The sequence below is a fragment of the Mesoplodon densirostris genome, chromosome 12, assembly GCF_025265405.1.
Source record: "Mesoplodon densirostris isolate mMesDen1 chromosome 12, mMesDen1 primary haplotype, whole genome shotgun sequence".
NCBI lineage: Eukaryota > Metazoa > Chordata > Mammalia > Artiodactyla > Ziphiidae > Mesoplodon > Mesoplodon densirostris.
In genome coordinates, this window is record NC_082672.1 from 16617940 (window position 1) to 16643299 (window position 25360).

Genomic DNA, 25360 nt, shown 5'->3' on the forward strand with positions numbered 1-25360 from the left:
CCTTTAAAATGCTGTTTAATCAGTTAAGCTCTGTTTTGAGAAGTCTTTGCCATCATTTATGTTCAAGCTTTCTTGGGCAGTGATTCTGTAACTTTGGATATTTTGCTTAAAAAATGATTAACAATAAACATTAGTTACTATAATAAAATGCTTCTTATCAACTATACTCCAATTTAAAAAAAGTCTACTAAAAACAAAAAAAAAAAACAATAAGTAAATAAAATTAAATGCCTCTTCAGTCTCCTTAAGAAACGGGTGATACTATTGAGTCTTACACAGCTGTTTACTAGATAATACTTGACTAGATCTATTAGTTAATGGATCAATCTTCCCTGTCCTTTGGTTTGGGGAAGAAATGCATTTAAGGTACAAAAATAAACTTGGGGGATATTATTCAGCCATAAAAAAGAATGAAGTGCTGGGACTTCCTGGTGACTCAATGGTTAAGAATCCGCCTGCCAATGCAGGGGACACGGGTTCGATCCCTGGTCTGGGAAGATCCCACATGCCATGGAGCAACTAAGCCTGTGCGCCACAACTACTGAGCCTGCGTGCCACAACTACTGAAGCCTGCATGCCTAGAGCCCATGCTCTGCAGCAAGAGAAGCCACTGCAATGAGAAGCCCACATGCTGCAACGAAGAATAGACCCCACTGTCCGCAACTAGAGAAAGCCTGCGCGCAGCAACGAAGACCCAATGCAGAGTGAAGTACTGTACATGCTACAATATAGATAAACATTGAAAACATGCTAAATGAAAGAAGGCAGACACAAAAGGCCACATGTTGTATGATCCCATTTATTTGAAGTGTCCAGAATAGGTAAATGCATAAAGACAGAAAATAGATTTGTGATTATCAGGGGCTAGGGGGAGGGAAGTATGGGTTATTTTTGGAGGCAGTGAAAATGTTCTGGAATTTGATAGTGATGATGGTTGCACAACATTGTTAATATACTAAATACTGAATTGTCACTTTAAAATGGTTTAAATGGTGAATTTTATGGTATATGAATTTTATCTCAAAAAAAAACCTGAGGCCATTTAAATTGACCTCTAATTGACAACTTAAGAGGATAAAAATCAGTTGACCCTTGAACACTGTGAAGGTTAATCCGCATATAACTTATAGTGAGCCCTCTGTATCCACGGTTCCTCTACATCCTTCGGTTCAACCAACCACAGACTGTGTAGTACCGTAGTATTTACTGTGGAAAACTATCCACATATGAGTGGACCCACGCAGTTCAAACCCGAGTTGTTCAAGGGTCAGCTGTACTTGTATTAGTCAAATGGCCATTTAATTAGAATCCCTTAGAGGGAATCTGTGTGATTTTATTTAAGGTAATGGTTCTCTTTAACAAAAATTTTTCTAGAACTTTAGAACACTTGTCAGTATCTGTAAATGTCTTCCCACCATTGTTGTCCATATTATTGTAGTGTACAGGATAATCCTGTATTTATATGACTCATAAACAAATACATGTTGAATATAATCAGTTATAGTATTGAATAGTATAAAAAATTGCCAGGCTTCCCTGGTGGCACAGTGGTTGAGAGCCTGCCTGCTAATGCAGGGGACATGGGTTTGAGCCCTGGTCTGGGAGGATCCCACATGCTGCGGAGCAACTGGGCCCATGAGCCACAACTGCTGAGCCTGTGCGTCTGGAGCCTGTGCTCTGCAACAAGAGAGGCCGTGATAGCGAGTGGCCCGCGCACCGCGATGAAGAGTGGCCCCTGCTTACCACAACTAGAGAAAGCCCTCACACAGAAACGAAGACCCAACACAGCAAAAATAAATAAATTAATAAAAACTACCCCCAACATTTAAAAAAAAAATTGCCATATAAGATTTAAGTATATGATAGGTCTATATTAGAAGCTGTGTTTTAGCTGTTCCAATTCTGTCCTCTCTCCCCAGTATTAGGCAAAGAGGGAGAGATGCACAGGGTGGCAGGCTCCACAGCTCTTTTCTAATTGCTAAACTATAGATGACTTTTAAATGAAATAAAAGCCTGGTGTTGCATGCTTTCTCCCTTTAGGCTCGATTTTACTCTCCAGCCACCATATTTATTGATGAGATAGATTCCATTTGTAGCCGCAGAGGGACTTCCGAAGAGCACGAGGCAAGCAGAAGGGTGAAAGCCGAGCTGCTGATTCAGATGGACGGTATGCCTGTGTCTCTGCGTGAGCTGAGCAAGCGCCACTCCTAGTGCTGACCCACACAGCCCCAGTGACGCGGGGCTGGCCAGTAGGTCCTGGAGATTGCCAGCGTTAAACTGGGTGCACTGACGGTGACACACCAGCAATCATGGCTGTTTATTCACAGGACACCCTCTGTCATACACACTGATGTCATTTTTAGCCATGAAATTGAAACAAATGCCGATTAATTGGCCTTAGAGAGGGATATGTATGGTTTTGAAGAATTTTTTAAATTACTATGTGGTTGTGCTGAACTAGTCTTTTGATCAAATCTATTTTGAGTCCTCTTTTTTGCACACTGCAGAAACTCATTTTTCTTGGACCACAAATTCACATACGTACCCGTTAGCTTTATAAGTCTTGGGGAGGCTTGATGATTACCCTGCTTTTCATGTTGTGCTAAATATTTGATGATCTTTAAGTAGTTGAGCTTTGTTTTTTATTTTTTTTACTGTGTTCTTATCCTTCCTCAAGGTGTTGGAGGTGCTTCTGAAAATGAGGACCCTTCCAAAATGGTTATGGTTCTGGCAGCTACTAATTTTCCCTGGGATATTGATGAGGCTTTAAGACGACGTCTTGAAAAAAGAATCTATATTCCATTGCCATCAGGTATCTTTATTTGAATCAGAAAGGTCATGTTAACTCTTAGGTAGTTTGGCTTAGAAATTTTAAAATTTGGTATTAATTAACTTTCCAAGACAAATGTAGGATGTCTTTCCTTATTTTAACTGGTTTGGCTATATTTGGAGCCTAAAGCCTTGATACTAGGAAATTTAAAATTCAATGAAATACTTCAATTTTAAAAAATAAAAATTAATTAAAATTTAAAAATAAATGCAATAAATTCAGTAAGGAATAGGTCTTAAATTTTTTAAGAAAATGAGCTCTAAGAATTGGAAAACAACTTCTCAAAGCAGACTGGAGAAAATAAAACATTGTTTATGTTGAAGGCTTATATTTATAAACTTGTTTCTACCAATAGCGAAAGGCAGGGAGGAGCTATTACGAATAAGTCTACGTGAGCTGGAATTGGCTGATGATGTTGACCTTGCAAGTATAGCAGAAAACATGGAAGGTTATTCAGGTGCGGACATTACCAACGTGTGCAGGTATGAATTATTTTGGAAGCATAGGTGTTTTTTTTCTTTTTTTTTTTAAGCATAGGTTTTTATGGGTATAAACTTCTATTATGAAGTTTTTTTGCTGAATTAAGATAGATGAAGAATAAAGACCCACATCATAATCTAGTCAGATACACAAGTTTTGGTATTAAGTTAGTGTTAGCTAACAGCCTCTCTCCTGTCTCTGTGATGCTTATTCTTTATATTATGGTACACTTTTAATAAAATTTAATTGCTATCTTATTATATCCTTTTAATGCTTCTTGGGCTTTTTGCTCAGATTCAACTGCTAAAAAAACAACTCAAAAACAGGCCTTATAGTCCAGTACTGGATTCTGTGCAGTACTACATATGTATATGTAATAAGATAATTACAGAATAACATACGCACTGAAAAATGTTTTTGTTTACACGTTTTTACTCAACCAAAACATCATTTTGTGGTTTTTTGTTTTTGCTTTTTAAATTTAAAACCTAGGGATGCATCCTTGATGGCAATGAGAAGGCGTATTGAAGGTTTGACCCCAGAAGAAATCAGAAATCTTTCAAGAGAAGAAATGCACATGCCTACAACTATGGAGGATTTTGAAATGGCTTTAAAAAAGGTTTCTAAGTCAGTATCTGCTGCAGACATTGAAAGATATGAGAAGTGGATATTTGAGTTTGGATCATGCTAAATTCTCACATGTAAACTGTGAGAAACCTGTTTGAATAACAATTAAAAGTAGTATGTCATTGCAGCAAGCGCTATATTTTTTTAAATTTTCATAATGGTAAGAGTGAAAAAAAAGTATGATTCTGAATAAAAGAAATTTTTTAAAGTTACAAGCAAATTTGTTTTACTTTAGCATTACTGTATTTCTCTTTCACTGACAACAAATGTTGCAGCACAGATGCTATTACTTAGCTTGGAAAACTGTCTTATATGTATATCTAAGTATACCATCTTCTCTTCCACTGCCTGCGGCTGCTGTTCCTTCTAAAGAATAAGACTGGCTCTAGCTCCACAGGTGCCAGTGGATAGCTGAAAATTCCTGAACATTTTTATACAAGTAGCCATTTGATGCATGAACCACACCCAGTGTGCTTTCCTTCCTGCGTGGTGTTATGGTAACTTCCCTCCTCGTCCTGAGAGAGCTTTAAAGGCCCTTCATTTTACTGTGCATTTAGAAGGAAAAAATATATACATCTATATAAAACCTTGCCTGCCTGACTTTATTCTGCCTATGTAAGAGGCTGCACTGTAGGGAAGTACATACTTTTAAGCCTGTGCTGCTCACTGTACTCCAGTGAGACTCATTAACCCATTACTCATGGATACAAAGCATAAATAAAATATGTGATGGTTAATGGTGGCAGTAAAAGTTAATAAATGAAATAAAGGTTAATGGTATAATATTTTAGGTAAGATTTTTATTTATAATTACTTGTAAAAAACACTGTGGCATCCCAACCATAGAAAACAGAGCCTCAAGAAGACTGAGTGTCTTGCTGTGGTCCCAAGCCTCACAGGTAAGCAGTCAGGCTGGGAATTGCTGACTGCAAAGTCTACACCCTCCAACAAAAGCCTCCTACATTGTTCTCCTCACTAGAATCTTCAAGCTTATGCTTAATGGATGAAATAAGACACTGTCATCATTTAAAGTTAGAACTGGTGATTTCTAGCAACTGAGAGAGTAAGGAGGACATAAAAAAATAAAGTGTTACCAGCTGGGTGACTTGAGGATCAAATTGTAAACCGCCTACCATGATTTATTGTCTATAATATGGAGATAGCACATTACAGGGCTGTTATTCCTCATTAAAAACACCTCGGCGGGACTTGCCTGGTGGCACAGTGGTTAAGAATCCGCCTGCCAATGCAGGGGACACGGGTTCGAGCCCTGGTCTGTGAAGATCCCATGTGAGTCTGCGTGCCACAACTACTGAAGCGTGCGAACCTAGAGCCCGTGCTCCACAACAAGAGAAGCCACCGCAATGAGAAACCCACGTGCCGCAACGAAGAGTAGCCCCCGCTCACCGCAACAAGAGAAAACCCGCGCACAGCAACGAAGACCCAACGCAGCCAACAATAAAATTAATTAATTAAAAAAGAAAAAAGAATCCGCCTACCAATGCAGGGGACACAGGTTCGAGCCCTGGTCTGGGAAGATCCCACATGCCGTGGAGCAACAGCCCGTGTGCCACAACTGCTGCCCACACGCCTAGAGCCTATGCTCTGCAACAAGAGAAGCCACCACAATAAGAAGCCCGCAATGAAGAGTAGCCCCCACTGACCGCAACTAGAGAAAGCCTGCACGCAGCAACGAAGACCCAACACGGCCAAAAACAAATATATATTAAAAAAAAAAACAACAGGCAGAATGAAACATCACTCCTTTACTACCTTCATCTTTCCTCCACACATACTTCTATTTAGCCAAAATCTAAGGTGGTTGGTCTTAAAAACCAGTCATTTCTTTTTTGAATAATGTGTTTTAAATGATGGGTTGCAATCAAAAGAAGAATTTTAATAAGTATTATATGTCTTAGATCACATTGTAAAATATACGTCAATTTGGGTGATGGTTAAACACTATTGTAGGGTAAATAAGATTATATTTAGAACCACAAGAGCAAAGGCACGTTGTAATTCCATGACACTGATGGACTCATTAACTGATGTGAGCCTTGGTTTCAGCCAGTGTTATGTGAAAGCAGCTATTATGTATAAGTAACTCTTACATGGGCAAAGTTTTTATTCCAAAAAGATTGTACTTTTTTCTTCAAAAAACTTTATTTTTAGAGTGAGAACATGTCACTATTTTAAAATCCTGGTTCATTCAAGGTAAGTAGTCTTGGTACAGGATACAATTAAATCATGATATACTTCAGTGATTTCATACTGAGTCACATACTTAATATTAAGGCACATTGTACTCAATAAAAAAATAAGTGTTAAGTTCTTGAGCTTTTAAATTAGAATTTCATAAAGTGCTTTTCATAAAGTCTTATATATTATAGCAATTAAGTGTATATAATTTCATTAACAAAGGCACCTTGAAAAGTATTGGCACATGGCATTTTGTCTTGCCTTTTTTTTTTCTTTTTGGTAGTTTCAAAGTTTCTTCACGTCTTCTCTTCCATTTCATTTAAATTTTCTTTAATAACTCACCATCTGAACAGCCAGCCCCATTAATAAGGTGAACTTTAACTATCACTTTAAAGGTCAAGTTTTAGGCAGTTTTAGGAGTTTAGCAATTTCTTTACTGTACAAACTGATTCCTAATGATTTAAAGGAAATTATATTCGAGTGGCAAATTTGAACCAATAGACTAATTCTGAGTCCATGATTTGAGATGGTGTATTAAACACATGTTTTATCTTCAGGGTTTTCTGCTGTTTTCTCAGTACCATCTGGATATAAGCTGACAGCTGTCACAGGCATAACATTCACTTTATCCAACTGAAGAATTCCTCTGAAATAAAAAATTAAAATTAAAGTAAGATAGGGTTACTTCGAGGTTATAATTAAATATATACCTGAGGTTAGGTAATTTTGCTTCATTTAGTTTATGATGGTTATATAAATCCTAAGTCCAAAGTTCACTTTAACCAAACTGATTGAGGGAACAGAAAGGAATAAGAGGAAGTTCTTTACCTGGTACTGTAGGAGATGACAGGGTAAGTTACAGATCTCCAAGGCAAACAGAGTCCTAGATTAGCACAAATTGGGCAAAAAGACTAGGCCCAAGCATCTTTCTAACCAGTACTCCAGTGGAATGCAACCTTAGATCTTTAGACAGCATTTCTCCTTCTGTTACTAAAGTACCTAACCAGGGAAATCTTAGGATTGGATCCAAAACCCTGTATTGCAAGCTCAGTATTACCCTAATCAGAATGTAAACAGAAGTTAGTTGTTTATAGACCTGAACAAGCTGATTCTGAAGTTCACAAGGGAGAAACTGCAAGAATAGCTGTAACATTTTTTTAAAAAAGAACAATGCAGAGAAGAGACGGTTGCCCTAACCAGCTAGCAGAGAATTTATTAAAACACTATTTATTAAATTAAAACCATGCTACTGGCACAGGAATAGACTAGATCACTGGAAGAAGAGAGTCCAGAAATATGGGAATTTAATTCATAATAAGGTAATATTCCAAGTCAATGGGCAATAGAACAATGGCCTCTCTGGGAAGCAAAACCAACTAGCTCAAACAATACACAAAAGTGATGGTAAAAACTAAGTTTTAAGGGGCTTCTCTGGTGGCGCAATGGTTGAGAGTATGCCTGCCAATGCAGGGGACACGGGTTCGTGCCCCGGTCCGGGAAGATCCCACATGCCGCGGAGCGGCTGGGCCCGTGAGCCATGGCTGCTGGGCCTGCGCGTCCGGAGCCTGTGCTCCGCAACGGGAGAGGCCACAACAGTGAGAGGCCCACGTGCCGCAAAAAAAAAAAAAAAAAAAAAAAAAAACACACTAAGTTTTAAGAAAACAATGTACTTTTAAGATGGGAAAGGTCTATTTGAGAAAAAATTAAATCCCAGAAGCCATAAAGGGAAAACATGAATTGCCCTGACCCCAAATTTAAAATTTCTGTATGACACGGAATACCATAAATAAAAGCAAAAGACAAATCATAGTCTGGGATTTAAAAATACACATGTATCTGCAATACATATTATATATGTATAACAGACAAAGAAGTCCTACATGTTAATGATTACAAAAGACAATACAACTGAAAAATGGGCAAAGGTTCTAAATAGGCATGTCACAGGAGAAATATATACAGCTAAGCATCACAAAGATGCTAGACTTAGCTAGACCTAGACTAGTAAAGATGGTAGTAAGAAGAAAATGGAAATTAAAATGAGATTTTTGTCTACAGTATAGAAAGCAAAAAAGATTGCTATCCGGTGTTGAGAAGATGTTAAATACATATACTCTGACCCATAATTTCACCTTTTAGGACTCTATCCTACATAAATATACATGTGCAAAGAGATATATGAACATTTAAGAATATACACGGGCTTCCCTGGTGGTGCAGTGGTTGAGAGTCCACCTGCCAATGCAGGGGACACGGGTTCGTGCCCCGGTCCGGGAAGATCCCACATGCCGCGGAGCGGCTGGGCCCATGAGTCATGGCCGCTGAGCCTGCGCGTCCGGAGCCTGTGCTCCGCAGCGGGAGAGGCCACAACAGTGAGAGGCCCGCATGCCGGGAAAAAAAATATATATATATATGTATATATATATATATATATACACTAGAGCATTATTGGAAGTAACATGAAATTGGAAATTACCTAAATGTCTAATGGAGGAATGGTTATACTATGGCATACCCATACTGTGAAACACTATGCAGCCATAAAAAGAGTAAGTCCATATATGTATTGATAGGAAAAGATCTTAAGCCCATGGTTACCAAACTGCACTGAGACCCCTGGCATGGCTCACAGAGGTGCTACAGAATATATAAAATTTTCAAGACTTCTTCAGACAGAGAAAGAGAAATATCGTATGATATCGCTTATATGCAGAATCTAAAAAGAAATGATACAAATGAACGTATTTACAAAACAGAAATGGACTCACAGACTTAGAGAATGAACTTATGGTTACCGGGGGTGGGGGGAAAGGGTGGAGGGAAGGCACAGTTAGGGAGTTTGGGATTGACATGTACACACTGCTATATTTAAAAAGAATAACCAACAAGGACCTACTGTATAGCACAGGGAACTCTGCTCAATGCTATGTGGCAGCCTGGATGGGAGGGGAGTCTGGGGGAGAATGGATACCTGTATATGTATGGCTGAGTCACTTTGCTGTGCACCTGAAACTACCACAACATTGTTAATCGGCTATACTCCAATATAAAATAAAAAGTTAAAAAATAAAATTCAAGACTTCATGTGTAATGCTAGCTTGAGGGTAGTTCACGATTTTAACATTAGATTGTACTACACATTCTTTTTTCAATGAAGTCTCATCTTTGCAAAGCTGGATTTAGGGCAGTTATTGTGATAAAAAGCAAATACAGTAAAAAAAACTAATGTTGAATGGGAAATGAGGGTGGCAGTATCCAATCTGATTCTAAGATATGAGTATTGTGTAGTGCCCTGTAGGTACACAATCCCATTAGTAAGTTAAGAAATAAAAAATATTTTTTCTTTCGATTTTTTTTCTGGCCTAGGTAAGGGCACCAAGAAAAAATTCGTGGCACAATGAGTGCTATGAACCAAGAAAGTTTGGGAACCTCTGTTATAAGTGAGTAATACAATTTGTGGGACAGTTAAGAGTCTAGATTGATAAACAGTTATAAGTATCTAGTATACAATTACATCAATACACAGAATTTGGATAAAAGATGCATACCCAAACAGTTAACAATTACTACCTCTAGATACAAGAATTAAAGAACAGGGAAGTGAAAAGGTACTTATAACTTTCTGTATTGATAAAATTTCTACTACCAGAAAGAATCCTCAGTACAATTGCCAATGATAAAGTATATTGAAATTTTGGTTTTTAATTTTACATTGCATTTTTTCACACAGAGGAGCCCATGATAAATAAAACATTTGGTAAAAGAACAATTAAAAAATTTACAACACTGTTTTCTATGTAGCTTTGCATAATAAAGATCAAAAAAAAGTTCTGAGCTTCCTGGCAGTCAAAGGAAAAAGGAAGAAACTATTAAGTTATAGAATTTTCATTATCAGAAAGAAATGGGAAATGGGAATTCTCCAGGGGAAACGCAAACTAAAAGGTGGGAGGGGCACTAATATTTCTTTACTCTCAGTTGCTCTGCTTGTATTACAACTTTGACCTCCAACAATCCTCTAAGGGAGGCATTAGTTCGTGTTACACATGAAGAAATGGAAAATTTGAAGACCTCTTGACAAGCAAGTGGAAAAAAAGCAAATGTTTAAACTGGGTCTTTTAAAAAAATAAATAAATCCTTTGGTCTTCTCCACATAGTCCAATGTAATTTAGCTAAGCCAGAAATTGTGGTCATCAGGCTTCCCTGGTGGCACAGTGGTTAAGAATCTGCCTGTCAATGCAGGGGACATGGGTTCGATCCCTGGTCTGGGAAGATCCCACATGCCACAGAGCAACTAAGCCCGTGCCCCACAACTACTGAGCCTGTGCTCTAGAGCCCGTGAGCCACAACTACTGAGCCCGTGTGCCACAACTACTGAAGACTGCACACCTAGAGCCCATGCTCTGCAACAAGAGAAGCCACTGCAATGAGAAGCCTGCGCACCACAATGAGGAGTGGCCCCCACTCGCCGCAACCAGAGAAAAGCTCGCGCGCAGCAAGGAAGACACAGCGCAGCCAAAAATAAAATAAATAAAAATTTTAAAAAAATTGTTGTCATCTCTATTGAGATTTACTTCTAGTAAGACGACTAAAATGACTAGTTATTTAACTTGTAAAAATGCCAACAATAAATTCATTTTTAAATTTACAAAATAATTTCTTACAGTTAAAAAAAAATCAAGCTGTACAGAAGGGGAAAAAGTGAAGGTGTCTCCACTCCTGCTCTCATTCTCCTGCTCTCTTATTAGACATAACACCTCCCTTGTCATTCTGGAAATCTTCTGTGCATTTATATACATATACACGTACTTTTCTTTTACCCAAATTGGATGATACCATTAGGCAACTTTTTTCCCCATCTAATACATCTTGGACTTCTTCCTTTTATAAGCCACACAGAATCCCACTGCATGTGTGAACCATTAGCTACCAACCTCCACCTATAAACAGTTTAGAGGTTTCCTCTTTTGCTTTTGTTTTTTGTTACAAGCAGTGCTGCCATGAATATCCTGTTAGTCTTCAAAAATTTACTTCATTTTAAATTGATACTTTGGGGTTGAAAATAGTGAAGCCCTCTTGTTTCATTTCTCTCTTATTATACACATTGCCATTTTCCATTATAGAGATTTGTTTCCTTTCTCTCCCTAATAAACGAAGTTCTTACACAGCAGAGTTTGTCCTATCCACATATGAATTCCCAAGACAAGTGTCTTGACCATAATAGGTATCTAATAAATGTCTTTTAATTTTGCTAAAGTTGAAAGATGGGCTAGAAAAAAAAGATGTTATTTTCCCTCCCACTTCTCTTATCCTTCCTAATGTTTATATTTTCCACTCTGAAATAGAGTAAATACAACTACTTTTTAATCATTAAAAATACTAAAATTGATCCAAAATAAGAAATACTTACTTGTATTCACAAACTGGGAAAAGCACCTTTAAGATGGTTATTACTATAACTGCTCCTATAATTCCAACCACCATGACATTCAAAAACATAAAGAATACTGGGAAAACACTACACCAGAACCTGCACAGATCTTTTCTGAACTTTTCCATCCACTGACACATCACCTTTAAAAAAAAAAAAAAGGGTTTTGATTAGATATGCAAGTTTCATTTGAGCTCTAAGAAACTTTAAAAATTATGTTCTAGTTTTGGGTGATGATAACATTATATACCTTGACTGTGGTGGTGGTTACATGGGTGTCTACACTTGTCAAAACTTACCTAACTGTACATTTTAAGTGGGTGCATTTTATTTTTAAATGTACCTCAAAGTTATTTACAATTTTAAAAATTATGCAAAACAGGCACAGAAATGTTGCTATACTTTACAATTATTTACCCTGCCGTCTAACTGTAAACCAAGTGAAAATAACTGCTAAGTGACAAGAAGGCTAGTCCACTTACGTAAAATGGACCCGTCAACTATGTGTTTCCAATATTTGGAGGACAAGAGAAGGAGAGAGAGACAAACATATCAGTTGCATCTGAAACAGACGGGGCATTCGCTGTGCACAAAACCTATTTCTGTACTTAAACAGTGACAGAAGAAACTCAGGTGTGCTTTGATGGCATGGGCTTTGAAGAGTCTGCTCTCGGGCTTCCTTGCTCTGAAGGAGACGGGGCAGACGGTGAGGGCGCTAGAGTTCAGGCAGCACAAAGTGACCTGGATTTCTCCAGCGACCCCACGTAAGCAGTCCTAATCTTCAGTGAGAACCTCTTCAAAGAATCATCTCTGGAATCCATTTTGACTAACCACAGATCCTGCCCATTTAAATGTAAATTATTCCGAGGGAGGGGCCTAGCTAACAGAGAGATTCCAGGATACTCTGTCTGAACCCAGAATATCTTCCCAGTCAGCAGTATAGTGTCACTAAGAATATACAAGTCCTTAACAGGTGCCAGTGCGTATTTACATTTGCACCCATCTTATTTCAGTCCTCACAACAACCTGATGAGAAAGGCATCACTTTACGGACCTTTGCTGTACGGATAAAGGAAAAGGTTAGAGAGGCTAGGAACTTGTCCAAGGTGATACAACTAGTGAGTAGCAGAAGCAGGATTCAAACCTAGGCAGTCTGATTCCAGAAAGTACACTCTTAACCAAGTGTGCTTAGTCACTGCACATGGTCCTGAGGGGACCATGCATGTGTGTTTGTGTTAGAAGTCACAGAATAAACAGACAAATGGGGACATGAGAAAGACTCTGAACGGAAGATCCCAAACAAAATGAAATGGAATGCCTTAATCATCATTATCTGACTACATTACTAAGTGAAACTTGAAAAGGAAGACAGGAATACCTAAAAATATCACATTAAAACAGTGATGAGTTCATTATTAACAATATCCCATGGTTCCAATCCTCATGGTTTCCACTTCATTTTAAATGATGATATTTATTTTCTTTACCATAACCATAAATGCTTGTAGTACGTATAAAGAGAACCCCAAATGCGTGATTTACCTTATACGAAGATGGAGGCTCTGCTCTGAGGGGAGTTTCAGGTAATTTGCCAGGTAAAGCGTCTTCATTTACAGTGGTTTCCACATTCCGGATAAGATACTGGCTGGTGGTCTGCAATGAACTAACACTTTCTCCTGAGGAGGAAGAGCCGGGTTACCAAAATGCTAGGCATATGCTGGTGAACATACATAGCAAGAACATACATTTTTCCATGGGAGAAAAACAAACGTTTGATTGTTTAGCTTTAAATGCCAGAAAGGAACCCCAAATGTAGACAGTTAAAAGGGAGCTACAGCAGTTATGATTCTGTCACATAGAAAGTCAAATTTTTTAAAGTTCTGTGTTTCAGTGGGAGAAATGGATACTTCCTCCTCTAAATGAACTTAAAGGAACGACATTCTTATTATGTATTTTGTGATGATTACCCAGAGTAAGAGTAGATAGATGATTACAGCAAAATGTCACTCTGTAATCAGCACTGGTCACATTCTGCAAAGTCCTCAAATGGATATATAAAGCAATACATGTTATAAAGCATTTTTAAGAGAAGCTTACTTCGAAACATATTAATTATGATTAAAAAGTTACCAACTAAAGAAATAATTTCCTTAACACTTTAAATAATGGCATATTAAAGTACCTTTTTTGGAGAGGTTGGGAAGGGTAAATAAAACGTCACTGTCTCGGGAAATCGAGTACAGCATGCTTTCTTCCAAAGGCAGGGTGTAGTTTGAATGTCTGAGTATTCCCTGATTCTTAACTAAAATATCTATTTCAGTAACGTCCTTCTGTTGAGCCTATGAGAAAATATAAGCATTTACTCTTTATTTTAAATAATGGCACAACCTGGTAAGAAACTAAAACTGAATTTTCCTCCCTGATTTCTGAAACTAAAAACCTTGTCCTAGTCACACACAATTCCTCTTTCTTTCCCCCCCACTTTAAGGCATTTAATTTGCAACTTTAAGCACACTCCCGTGTGCTCACTATTAGAGGCTCGCTCTCAGTTCCATTTCATTGACTTAGAGAGACTTAGCCAGAGGAAACGGCAGCAGAGCTACGAACCAAATTCAATCTCTTCACTTACTTGCTCTGTTTAATGATATTTACAGTATTTTAAAGTGATATAAACATGTATGAATAGGATCTTTTTTAAAATTAAGACTTCAAATGCTAAACAAGTAAAAAATTCTGAGTGATTGGATACACGCAACACTAACGTAACTTTTTTCCTTATTAAGTCAGAAATAAATAATAAAATAACTGAACACATGCATAGCACTGAGCGCGAATCTTTATAATTTAATTCTCAGTTAGTAACATACTGTCTTACTTGTTTTCCATCAATCTCTACTACCTCTTCTTGAACGACAATTAGTTGCAAACTGGAACCAGATGTCATAGGCCACTCATGAACTAAAATCCTTACACTGACAATTCCAGAATATCCTTTTTCCTCCAAATTTTCCAGATTTTCATTCTTCACTATAAAAAAAAAAAGTAGTGACAGCTTTGAACAAAAATTGCCACCAAATCAGTTACTGCACTTGATTATTTTGATGACATTTACATGGAACGAGAGAGTTGTATACCAATATCTTTGCCTTTCTTCATCTCTGACCTCATATTGATGCTTCAGATCTAGGAAAACAAAGACAACTTGACAAATCCTTACAATCCTTATACTCAGTTGAAAAGGGGAAAATGCGTGATGGCCTTTAGGTTTTGTACCGAACTCCACACTAGCCACATCCTTCCTATTCTTTTATATACACTGTCAATGAGGAACCGACAAGGCGTTAACTATTTACAAAGCAGGCTGGAAGACGCAGACGGTCCCATGTTTCAGCAAAGTGAGCACGTTCATCCATCCATTCATTCGTTCACAAAATCCAGTGATAGAAGGGGCCCAAGCAGTAAGGACACTTGAGGCTTTTTCTCAATCGTGTCTCCAGTCAGAGACTCGTTACTGCTGGAGAGGTCAGGAATGGGGAAGAGGGTGGGAGAGCCCTTAATGACTCTCCACTAATGGACGACGGGGTAGGACCAGCTACCCGCCCTGCTCCTCTCTAGCTGAGAAAACCTGCCCCACCCTGGCGGTGACGGGGTGTGGCAGTTGCAGCTGGCTTATAAAGCCAAGAAAGTGAAAGAGATAGAAAAAGATAAATCAATAGAAACCAACGAAACTGCCGCAAAAGAAGCATTTTGCTTCTGTTCCTCAAATGTTATTGCCTGAGAATTACTTGCCAAAAAGGAACCCAGATGGATATTCTGCATGTATATCCAGCTGTTTAAAGTGATGCTGTGCCTTTGTAGAGCTGTTCCCTTGATCTAGAACGCTCTCCATGGGCTTCCCTGGTGGTGCAGTGGTTAAGAATCCGCCTGCCAATGCAGGGGACACGGGTTCGATCCCTCGTCCGGGAAGATCCTACATGCTGCGGAGCAACTAAGCCTGTGCGCCACAACTACCGAGCCTGCGCTCCAGAGCCCACGAGCCACAACTCCTGAAGCCCGCGCACCTAGAGCCCGTGCTCTGCAACAAGAGAAGCCACCGCAGTGCGAAGCCTGCGCACCACAACGAAGAGGAGCTCCCCAACTCGCCGCAACTAGAGAAAAGCCCGCGTGCAGCAACAAAGACCCAACACAGCCAAAAATAAATAAATAAAATAAAATTTTAAAAAATGTTATAGAATGCTCTCCATTATTCACTCTCCTCCCATACATTTTTAATAAACTCCTACTTGGGTAGTTCTAGATACCATATCCTTACAATGCTGAGTTCATGCCTTTTTTTTTTTAAGCACTAACTTTCTCGTAGTGTAGCTCTTAGTTTAGAAACCTGTCTCCTCAACTAGGCTGAGTTCTTTGAGAGAATGCATCAAGTTTATTGTTCTATAGCCTTTATGAATCAGTGGTTCCACCCAGAATTATAAATACATAATTTAAAGTAAATATCCTGTCATAAATTGTCAATAATGTTCAGACACCTGGTCTAGTGGTTCTAAATCCTAACTATGCCTCAGAATCACCGGGGAACAGTATAGATGCTAGAGCCTCACTCTAATCTTAATAAATCAAAATCTCTGGGGGGTATAGACTAACATTTGTAATTTTTTAAACAGGTGCAGATATTTTCATTGAGAAACAAGTGGCCTAACCCTTGGTCTCAATCTAAGTTCACAAACCTGTTCTTCCTTGACTTCTCTGTTTCTGTTAATAAACCCATCCTTCTCCAACCTACCAAGGACAGGAATTACTAGGTTACCTTTGACTTCTTCACCCTCATCCTCTGTATCCAGGCAGTCGCTTCCTTTGTATCTTCCAAAGTATCTCTTATATTTGTCCTTTCCGTCTCCACCTACCTCCCCACCCAAGGTCTAGTTCATTAGCTACTTACTATTACGATACTTACCTATTCTCCCCTCCCGTAATCCCTCCCCGCTTCAAACCATTCACACAACAGCACCAGATTAATCTTACCATGACATGGTTTTGATCATACAGTCTCCTTGTGCAAAGGCCTTCAGCAGCACCCCCGGGACCTCTCTGGTGGTTCTCTGCCTGGTCCTCCTTCTTCAGGCTCGTTACAGTGTGCCCTCTCTCTAGTCTGCCTAACTGCCCTCACATCCTCTGAGGCTCCTAACTGGAAGACTTCCCTTCTCTCGTGGTCCATGTCAGTGTTTTCACTATTTACCCATCAGCCTCCCTCATGGAACAGTGGGCTCCGCGTCAGCCTAGTTGTATGCCCAAAGGCCAGTGCACTAGGACACAGATTCAATGCATGAGAAAATGCAGTCATATAAATACATCAAAGCAGGGACTCTTCAGACGCCAAAGCTGGTACTGCTGCTGTAGAATAAAACTAATAACAACAAAAGCCCTCCATGTTCTGACTTTCCCTACTGAGGTAGACAGCTTTCCAAAATGGCTCTCAAGGACCCTTGCCTTCCGACGTTCACGCCCCTGTGTAACTGCCTCCTGCTGAGTGTGGGCTGGACCTAGTAACTTGTTTCTAACAAACGGAATACAGCAAAAGTCCTGGAACGTCACTTGTGTGATTAGATTATAAAAGACTGTGACTTGTGTCTCGCCGGTACTCTCCCCCTGACACTCTCTCTCGTCCTCTCACTGATAAAGCCAGCTGCCATGTTGGGAGATACTCTACAGAGAGGCCATGTGGCATGGAAATGAGGGAGGCCTCCAGCTAACATCTTGTGAGGAACGGAGGCCTCGATCCAACAGTTCACAAGCAACTACCTCCTGTCCACAGCCATGTGAGTGAGCTGGGAAGCGGGCCTTGCCAGCCGTGCCAGAGCTGGAGAACCCAGCTAAGCCAAGCTCAGATTCTTGACCTGCGAGAACTAGGAGATAATACTGACAAAGACTACTAACTTGGGGGTTAAATTGTTACACAGCAGTATAACTAATATATCTACAAAGCAGACATTTTTTTAAAGAATTAAGGATAGAAGACTTTTCGTTGTAGTTGCATTTAATGTTTTAAAGATTCTTGTAACTGATAAGATAGGCTTTTACTTCCGCTTTCAAGGAAATAAACTCTGTGCAACTGGGATGACTAGAAAGATGACTCTAACAAATAAAGCGGCCAGATTGCACTCCATGTCAAACTCCTAATAAATACAGCATCAGTGGAATATTATTCAAGCCAGTAACGGCACTTCTTTTCCTAGCTATGATGGATTAGCTTGTAGTACACCAACTCTCTCACTGAGAACCACTAGAAAACATGTAAAAATATAAACACGCAAACAGACACTCAAATCTGCACTAAAAAAATACTAAGGGGAATTCTTTACGCAGAGGGAAAATAACCCCAGAGGGGAGCACTGATATTCAGGAAGGAATGAAGAGCAAATGGAAAGGGTAACTGTGAGGGTGAATATAAATGAACACTGGACTACGGAAAACCATTAAGTATAATTATGTTGCTTAGTGTTTAAGAACCCAAAGAGTTAAAACGCATGACAACAGCAACACAAAAGCAAAAAGGGGGGAGTTCCCTGGCGGTCCAGTGGTTAGGATTCGGTGCTTTCACTGCCGTGGCCTGGGTTCAATCCCTGGTCGGGGAACTAAGATCCTGCAAGCCACGCGGCACAGCCAAAAAGATAAAAATAAAATTTAAAAAAGCATAAAGGGAATCAATGGACTTTACATGTTCTAAGGGTCCTACATTGGCTGGGAAATGATAAAAGTACTAGTTTACTGATCTCAAGGGTAACCATTAAAAGAACAGTAAAATAACATAAAAACCAGCAAGATAGAGGGGAACGATGAAACAAAAAGTAAATAAGCCAGAAGAGGGCAAAAAAGGAGAAGAAAAAGAAACAGAACAGGGGAGACACAAATAGGAAACAAATAATTAAGACAGAAGATCTAAATCCAAATATATCAGTTATTACATTAATGTAAATAAATTAAAATTCCAACTAAAGACAGATGGACAGCCTGGATTAAAAATAATAATAATAAAGAAAGAAACCACAAGTATATGCTGCTTGTAAGACATTCACCTCAATTATAAGGACCCAGGAAGACTCAAAGAAGATGGAAAGATACCACAAAGCAATCCACGTCCCTCCCCCATGCCTGGCCAAAAAGCAGTTATTGGTAAAGTAATACAGATAAAGCTGATTTTAAGGCAAGAACATCACTAGAGATAAATAAGGACATATTATAATGATAAATGAGTGGATTCACCAGGAAGACATAACAGCTCTAAATATGTATGGACTTAGTAATATTGTGTCACAATATATAAAGCAAAAATTGACAAAACTGAAAGAACAGACACATATACATAGTGGAGATTTAACATACCATTCTCAGTAATTGATAGGGCAAGCAAAGAAATAAACAAAAAAATCAGTAATTCCATAAAGGATTGAACACAATTAACAAATTTGACCTGACATATATAGAACCTCATATCCAACTAATTACATAATTAACTTTTTTTCAAGTACACACAGAAAGCAACATTTACTAAAACTGACCATCTGCTAAGCCATACAGCAAGTCTCTAACTTCAAAGGGTTAAAATTATACAGATTCTATCTCTGATGATAGAGGTGGAATCAGTAAAAAAAAAAAAAAAAAAAACTCAAAATGTTTGAAAATTAAGCAATATACTTCAAAGTGACCCACAGGATAAGGAAATATTACAGTAAATAATTAGAAAACACCATGAATGGAATGATAATAACGATATATAATGAATTAAGTATAGGATACAACTGCTCAGAGAAACATTTATTGCCTCAAATGCATATATTAAAACAGGTTATAGTAATACTATACAAATTTTTCATATCCTTTATTTCATTCAAATAATGGCACATTCCAATGTAACATATTTGCTTGTCTTTAAACAACTCAAGATTTTAAAAGGTTAGAAAGGAAAACATTATATGGACATAAAGGTGGAAGAATCAGAAAGACAATTCACTTTTTCTCTTTATTTTTTACAACTGTGATAAGTACTCCTCTGAAGATTTTGTCTCTTGCTTGTAAATCTCCATTTACTACCTCCAGGCACCTTCTTACATTGTTATCAACCTACCAGACATGAAGTTCCAAGCAATGCCAATCTCATGACGGAGAAAATGTGAATATGCCAGAAATAACCAATATAAAGTAGGAAAAGAGTACACACAAGTGTTATTATATACTCTAGTAATGATGTGTAGTATTAATTTGAAATGGAAATATATAACATCAAAGAATTGTGTTTCACTAATTTAGTATTATTAAAAACAGAACAATTACGGAAGTAATTTAGCAGTACTTACCTATCAAAGTCTGACAGCTTATTCGGGTTACACCACTATTTACAGGGAAGTCATTTACATATACCTGTCCACTCTCATAGGTTATGTTAAGAACAACCTTAAAATAAAGCAGCATATACATTAATTCCAATGGTTTACAAATGATGACAAACTCTTCAAAAATACATTATCTAACTAAATTGGATATACAGATAAAAAAATAAAATAGGCTGCATGATACTTAGCTAAGTGATATAATATAAACATAACCGAAAGAGACAAACCTGTTCTTTAGATACCTCCCCATCATCTTTCAGGGTAGTTACATTAATTCTGATGCTGTCCTGCAAAACAAATATACAAATTGGGCAGGTATGCGTCTCACAAACTGAGAATAAGTCAGTTCTTTTTCTTCTCCCCTCAGTTATACTTATTGTATGATCACTTATGGCAACATTAAAAGAACACTTTTAAAAACTCATCAATTTCATCCTTACAGCCTTTTAAATACCCTTCACAATTCCAATTTTTTTATAAACTATATACTTTTCCACTTAATTATGAAATATATCACATATCTGAGCATATAAAATGCAAATATAGAGTTTAAAAGAAAAGATTAACACTCACATACTTACTACCTAGGTTAAAAACTAGAATGTCATCCACACCTTAGAAGTCCCCTGCATGACCTTTTCTGTCACGCTCCCCTCATGCCCCTCAGAAGGAATCCCTATATTGTCTTCTATGTTAACATTTCTTGCTTTTCTTTATAGTTTAACTACCTGTATTATCTCTCTCTAAACAACACATTGTTTAGTTTTATCTGTTCCTGAACTTTATATGAGTGGAATAATATTATAATGCATTCTTCTGGAACTTCTTTCATTTAAAATTGTTATGTATGCAGCTGTAGACATTTATTTACAGCATTGTGTAATATGCCATCAAATTGTTACCGATTTACTTAACTGTTCCCTATCAGTGGACATTTGAAATGTTTCCCACTCTATTGTTTTCGTGTACAAAGTTTCTCTAACCCTTCTTACATGTGTCCCCTAGTGCCCATGGACAAGGACTTTGAGTGCACAATCAGTTTCAGTGCCTCTCAAGGTCTGCTCAAAAGCACTCCACTCAAATATTTAAGTTTATTCATGACATGCTTACTACAGACAAGAAAGCATTATTCTAAGTAATCAGGGTCACAGGAACTATAATTTGTTATCCGTAAATCAAAGTCTTTCCTAAATGTATTCACAGACAGACATTGTTATTGTAGAATGAAAACAAGACTCCTCTTAAATACTTTTTTTGTGAGGGTATTCTTAATTTTGAAAAGACAAAAATTATTCTAAACATCAAACCAATATACAAGTGTATTTCTTGGCACTGTGAGCAGCTCCAATACTTTATGTATTTCTAACAAATGAGAGACTAAGACTGAGTGATTTTATGAGATTGGCTTGATTCCTGGGACAACCTGAGGAACAGGATTCTAACATGTAAATTCATACCATTTATTCAGCATGACTTTGGTACACTTCCCAACTCCCATAGGAGCCCAGGAAGCTTTAGGACTAGTGATTCCTCAGATCCAGCCTGGCTTTCTCCTGGCCCATCCTTATCTAGAATTAAGTGTGGGCTAGAACAAATAAACTCATCTCTAGAACAAACTAACACTCAATAAATCATCAAGTTGGTGGCTGTATTGTTTTATGCCCAAATTCCAGCCAAGAATTCATTCCTCTTTTCAAACTAGAGGATCTGTTTGAAAACTGTAGACTAGTGTTCTTCTAACAGCCCAGAGATAACCCTCCACTCATGGTGTTCTGAGAAACCTTTTTATAGCTTCTGCCTTTCAAGTAGAGAACATACACTATATTGTGAGTAATTTATTGCACTTACATCATTTGCCCAGTAGAAATATGCGGTTTGTAAAAGACAATTAACAGACTGTATAGCACACTATATTTTCCAGAAAACTAACTTCAATTAAATTCCTTTTCATCCTCTTGAATGATTTCATATCAGGGGAAACTCTCATCCCTTAGTGCCTCCTGACCCAAAGTTCAGAGCCAGCATATTTCTTGCTCTTCCTGAGAGCCTCTGACTGAACCGGAAGTTCAGGCTTGTCAGCCAGGGCAGTGTATGCTTAGAAAGTGAATGGCAGAGCTGAAGTCTCTCCCCACTCATTTTCAATTCTCCTCTAATTCCTTCACTCACAAATGCCCATCAGACACAAAATGGCTTCCTAAGGACAAAGGTAATAGATACCTGGTTTAAAATAAGTCTGAGGGAAATACATGAAATACTTACACATATAAGAAAATAAGTGTCCTCTGGATGCCTCCCTCTCTCTTTGGTGACCAAGTTATTTTAATATTAGAAGAATGTAAATTTTTTTTTATTTCACAATCTTTGTAACAATTTTTTTCCCCAATTTTTTAAAATGTCACAATCTGTGTAACCTCAACTTCTGACAACTACATATGTAAACAAAACATAAGACGCGGGACTTCCCTGGCGTCGCAGTGGTTAAGAATCTGCCTGCCAATGCAGGGGACACGGGTTCGAGCCCTGGTCCGGGAAGATCCCACATGCTGCGGAGCAACTAAGCCCGTGCGCCACAACTACTGAGCCTGCGCTCTAGAGCCAGAGAGCCACAACTACTGACCCCACGTGCCACAGCTACTGAAGCCCGCGTGCCCAGAGCCCGTGCTCCGCAACAAGAGAAGCCACTGCAATGCGAAGCCCGTGCACTGCAACGAAGAGTAGTCCCCGCTCACCGCAACAAGAGAAAGCCCGTGCTCAGCAACGAAGACCCAATGCAGCCAAAAATAAATAAATAAATTTATTTAAAAAACAACAACAACCGAAAAATGCTTATAACACAATAAATATGAGTCACTGAAGAGATACAAGGAGAACTTTTCTGACTTCAACCAGTTTTCTTACAGTTAGGTCAGGCTGGATACAAAGATGAACAAATGAACAGATGTGTGATAAAGCAAGTATAGTAAAACATAAATGGTAGTCTAAGTTGGCATTATTCAATATGGTGTCCACTAACCACATGTGGCTATTTACATTTAAGTTAATTAAAATTAAATAACATTGTAAAAACTCAGTTCCTCAATCACACTGGCCACATTTCAAATACTCAGTAACCACAGTAGTCTAGTGGCTACTGTAACGGAGAGAGCAGACATACACCATCACTGCACAAAGGTCAACTGGACAGCTCCTATCAAATGTGCATGACCACTGTAAAATTCTTTCAAATGTTCTGTACATTTGAAATTTTTCACAATAAAACTTTGAAAAAGTTTTAGATCAAGAGGCTTCAGTTTCCCATGTACACCTTTCCAAGGAATGAGATTCTCCTTCTAGTTGCACAACCATTCATTTAACCTATGAAATTCTGAGTGTAGATCTGGACTTTCCAAGAGTAGAAAGAAGTCATAAGGAGAACTGAAATGATGAACTCACTAAAAGCCCCACGGTGTGGTGTATTTTCAGCTTGCAGTCTAAATGCATTTTTCTTCATATTCTAGGAACAGACTCAAATGTCTTTCGGGTTCATAAATAACTATGATGAATCTTTAAAATCTGGAAAAGGGGAAAACAATGTCTCTATTTCCAGAACTCTAGGAATTATTTCATTTTTATTTGGTCTCTTGATCTCACATCCATATTTTTGAACAGCTGCAACTGTGGTCCACATACTTCAGATATAAGTGGTTCTTAGAGCTTGGGATGCTGTGGCTTCTTGGAATGTCCCAAGAGAACTGAAACTAAGATATGCTATTATTCTACCCAGGAAGGGTAACGTCATAACTCTCAAACACTTAAAGTAAAAAAGTGACATTTATGGTGTCATTCACCCCTGAATTTTGAGCATTCAAGTCTTGATATAGTAAGAACAGGCGCACCTATGTCGTTTCCTTTCATTCTGGGAAAACCGCATTTTAAAGTCTTCAGGCGCTTCCCTACCACACATTGAATTAATGAAAGGCAAATACTGGTTAATTCCACCCGGCCACAGCAATAAGAACCAGCCACCCTTCAGGACAAGCATGCAGTGGTCCCTAAACTTGAGCCGACCTCGGAATCACCTGGAGGGCTTGCTGCAACAGACTGCTGGGCCCCTACCCTAGAGCTTCTGATTAGCGCGTTTCTGCCAGGTTCCCAGGGGATGCTGGTGCGGCTGGTTCCACCGCGCTCGAAGATCCACTCCTCTAACAACTCCCGCCAAAGGGACGACGTCGGGGTCACCGTTGGCCTGCAGCCTCCCTCCCTCTCCGGCCCAGCGACCCGGCTGGCGTGCACCCGGAGCCCTGCACGCCGGGGGAAGGCATTCCTTCCCGCCGCCGGCCGGGGCAGACAGGTGGCCCGGAAACGCTCGCGCTCGCTCTCAACTGAGCAACTTCCATATTTCCCCAGCACTTCAACACTGCCTCGCCCCAGAGCCCGGCTCTGAAGGCGCCATTACAAAAGGCTGAGATCACTAGTGATCCGCTACTTTCGACGGCACACCCCCATCAGGACTGCAACTGCCTGGACTGCCGCAACAATCGGTTTCGCTGCGCCGCGCTGAACCTCACACAGAGGAGCCTCTTTTGCGCTCTCGCCTCCCCCATCCCCTGCCGCCTCCATTTGCTTGGCTGCTTCTCCCCACTCTCGCTTTGGGGGCCCGGCCCCCAGCCCACGGCCTGCCCGCCGGAGGTGGGAGGCGTCGATGGGGACGCCGCAGTCCCACGTTCCCGGTCCCGGCTTCTCCCGAGGATCCCGGCAGAGCCGCGTCCGCCGTGCCCTACCTTCGGGGCTCGGGGCAACAGCGGCGGCTCAAAGGTGCCCGTCGTCAGCCACCCGGTGACTGGCAGGGCCGCGACGATGAGCAGCCGGAGGGCGAGCGGCGCCCGCGGAGCGCCCTCCATCTTGGACAGGCCGGCGGCGGGCGGCGCGGGTTGGGGGGCGGCTGGGAGGCGAGGGCCGAGCTGGCCCGAGGGGCGGGTCCTTTCGGAGGGGAGGGGATTGGAGGGGCGGGGAGGGGCGGGGCGGGGGTGGGGAGAGGGGGGGCGGGACCCGGAAGGCTCCGAGAGCAGCGGAGGTCTAGGCCTCCGGGCCGCGGAGCACCGTTCGGGGGCGGAATCAAGTCAACAGAAGGTCTGATTTCGTCATTAGACCGTCACTCTGATTTGGAGACAGTTTCCTCACCTAAAAGAGTGTAAACATTTTCATTGCCATTACTTTTGAATTAGTATATACTGTATGTGTACATAGGTATGTCTCTGTGTGTATATATTTACATATATCTACAAATTGAAAATAGTGGTAATGTATCAGAACACTGTTGTACATGAAAATAAGGTATATCACGTTTAGAGGGGCAGATTTATTAAATCGGTACTTCTCACCTTTGTTGCACTTGGTAATTGTCTGAGAACTTTTAAACATTACTGATTT

At 39.6% G+C, this 25360-nt stretch overlaps 2 protein-coding genes across 6 annotated transcripts in view; one reads left to right on the plus strand and one right to left on the minus strand.

The window, feature by feature from the left end:
* Positions 1-4136, plus strand: part of KATNA1 (katanin catalytic subunit A1) — a 35133-nt gene extending 30997 nt beyond the window's left edge. For all 5 annotated transcript variants that reach the window (XM_060114719.1, XM_060114718.1, XM_060114717.1 and 2 more), the window contains 4 exons: positions 2041-2167; positions 2678-2812; positions 3186-3312; positions 3803-4136. In XM_060114719.1, coding sequence (XP_059970702.1) covers positions 2041-2167; positions 2678-2812; positions 3186-3312; positions 3803-4001 — 588 coding nt within the window. In that variant the 3' untranslated portion in view covers positions 4002-4136. The remainder of the gene's footprint in view (positions 1-2040; positions 2168-2677; positions 2813-3185; positions 3313-3802) is intronic.
* A 1938-nt stretch (positions 4137-6074) lies between these two features.
* Positions 6075-24902, minus strand: GINM1 (glycosylated integral membrane protein 1). Its single transcript, XM_060115125.1, has 8 exons — positions 24712-24902; positions 20179-20238; positions 19916-20012; positions 14440-14591; positions 13747-13903; positions 13107-13240; positions 11544-11707; positions 6075-6782 (listed from the first exon to the last, which is right to left on the minus strand). Exons 1-8 carry the CDS (start codon positions 24829-24831, stop codon positions 6671-6673), a joined length of 996 nt encoding a protein of 331 aa, XP_059971108.1. The 5' UTR covers positions 24832-24902; the 3' UTR covers positions 6075-6670.
* Between the last annotated feature and the right edge of the window lie 458 nt (positions 24903-25360).

Bases quoted from the DNA above. Each gene is read 5' to 3' on its own strand.
- GINM1 (XM_060115125.1), bottom strand. From the start codon at position 24,831: ATGGAGGGCGCTCCGCGGGCGCCGCTCGCCCTCCGGCTGCTCATCGTC. The intron at 20,239-24,711 runs GTAGGGCACGGC...TTTGTTTTGCAG, and splicing joins TGTTGCCCCGAGCCCCGAAG to GACAGCATCAGAATTAATGT. The intron at 20,013-20,178 runs GTTTGTCTCTTT...CTTTATTTTAAG, and splicing joins GGGAGGTATCTAAAGAACAG to GTTGTTCTTAACATAACCTA.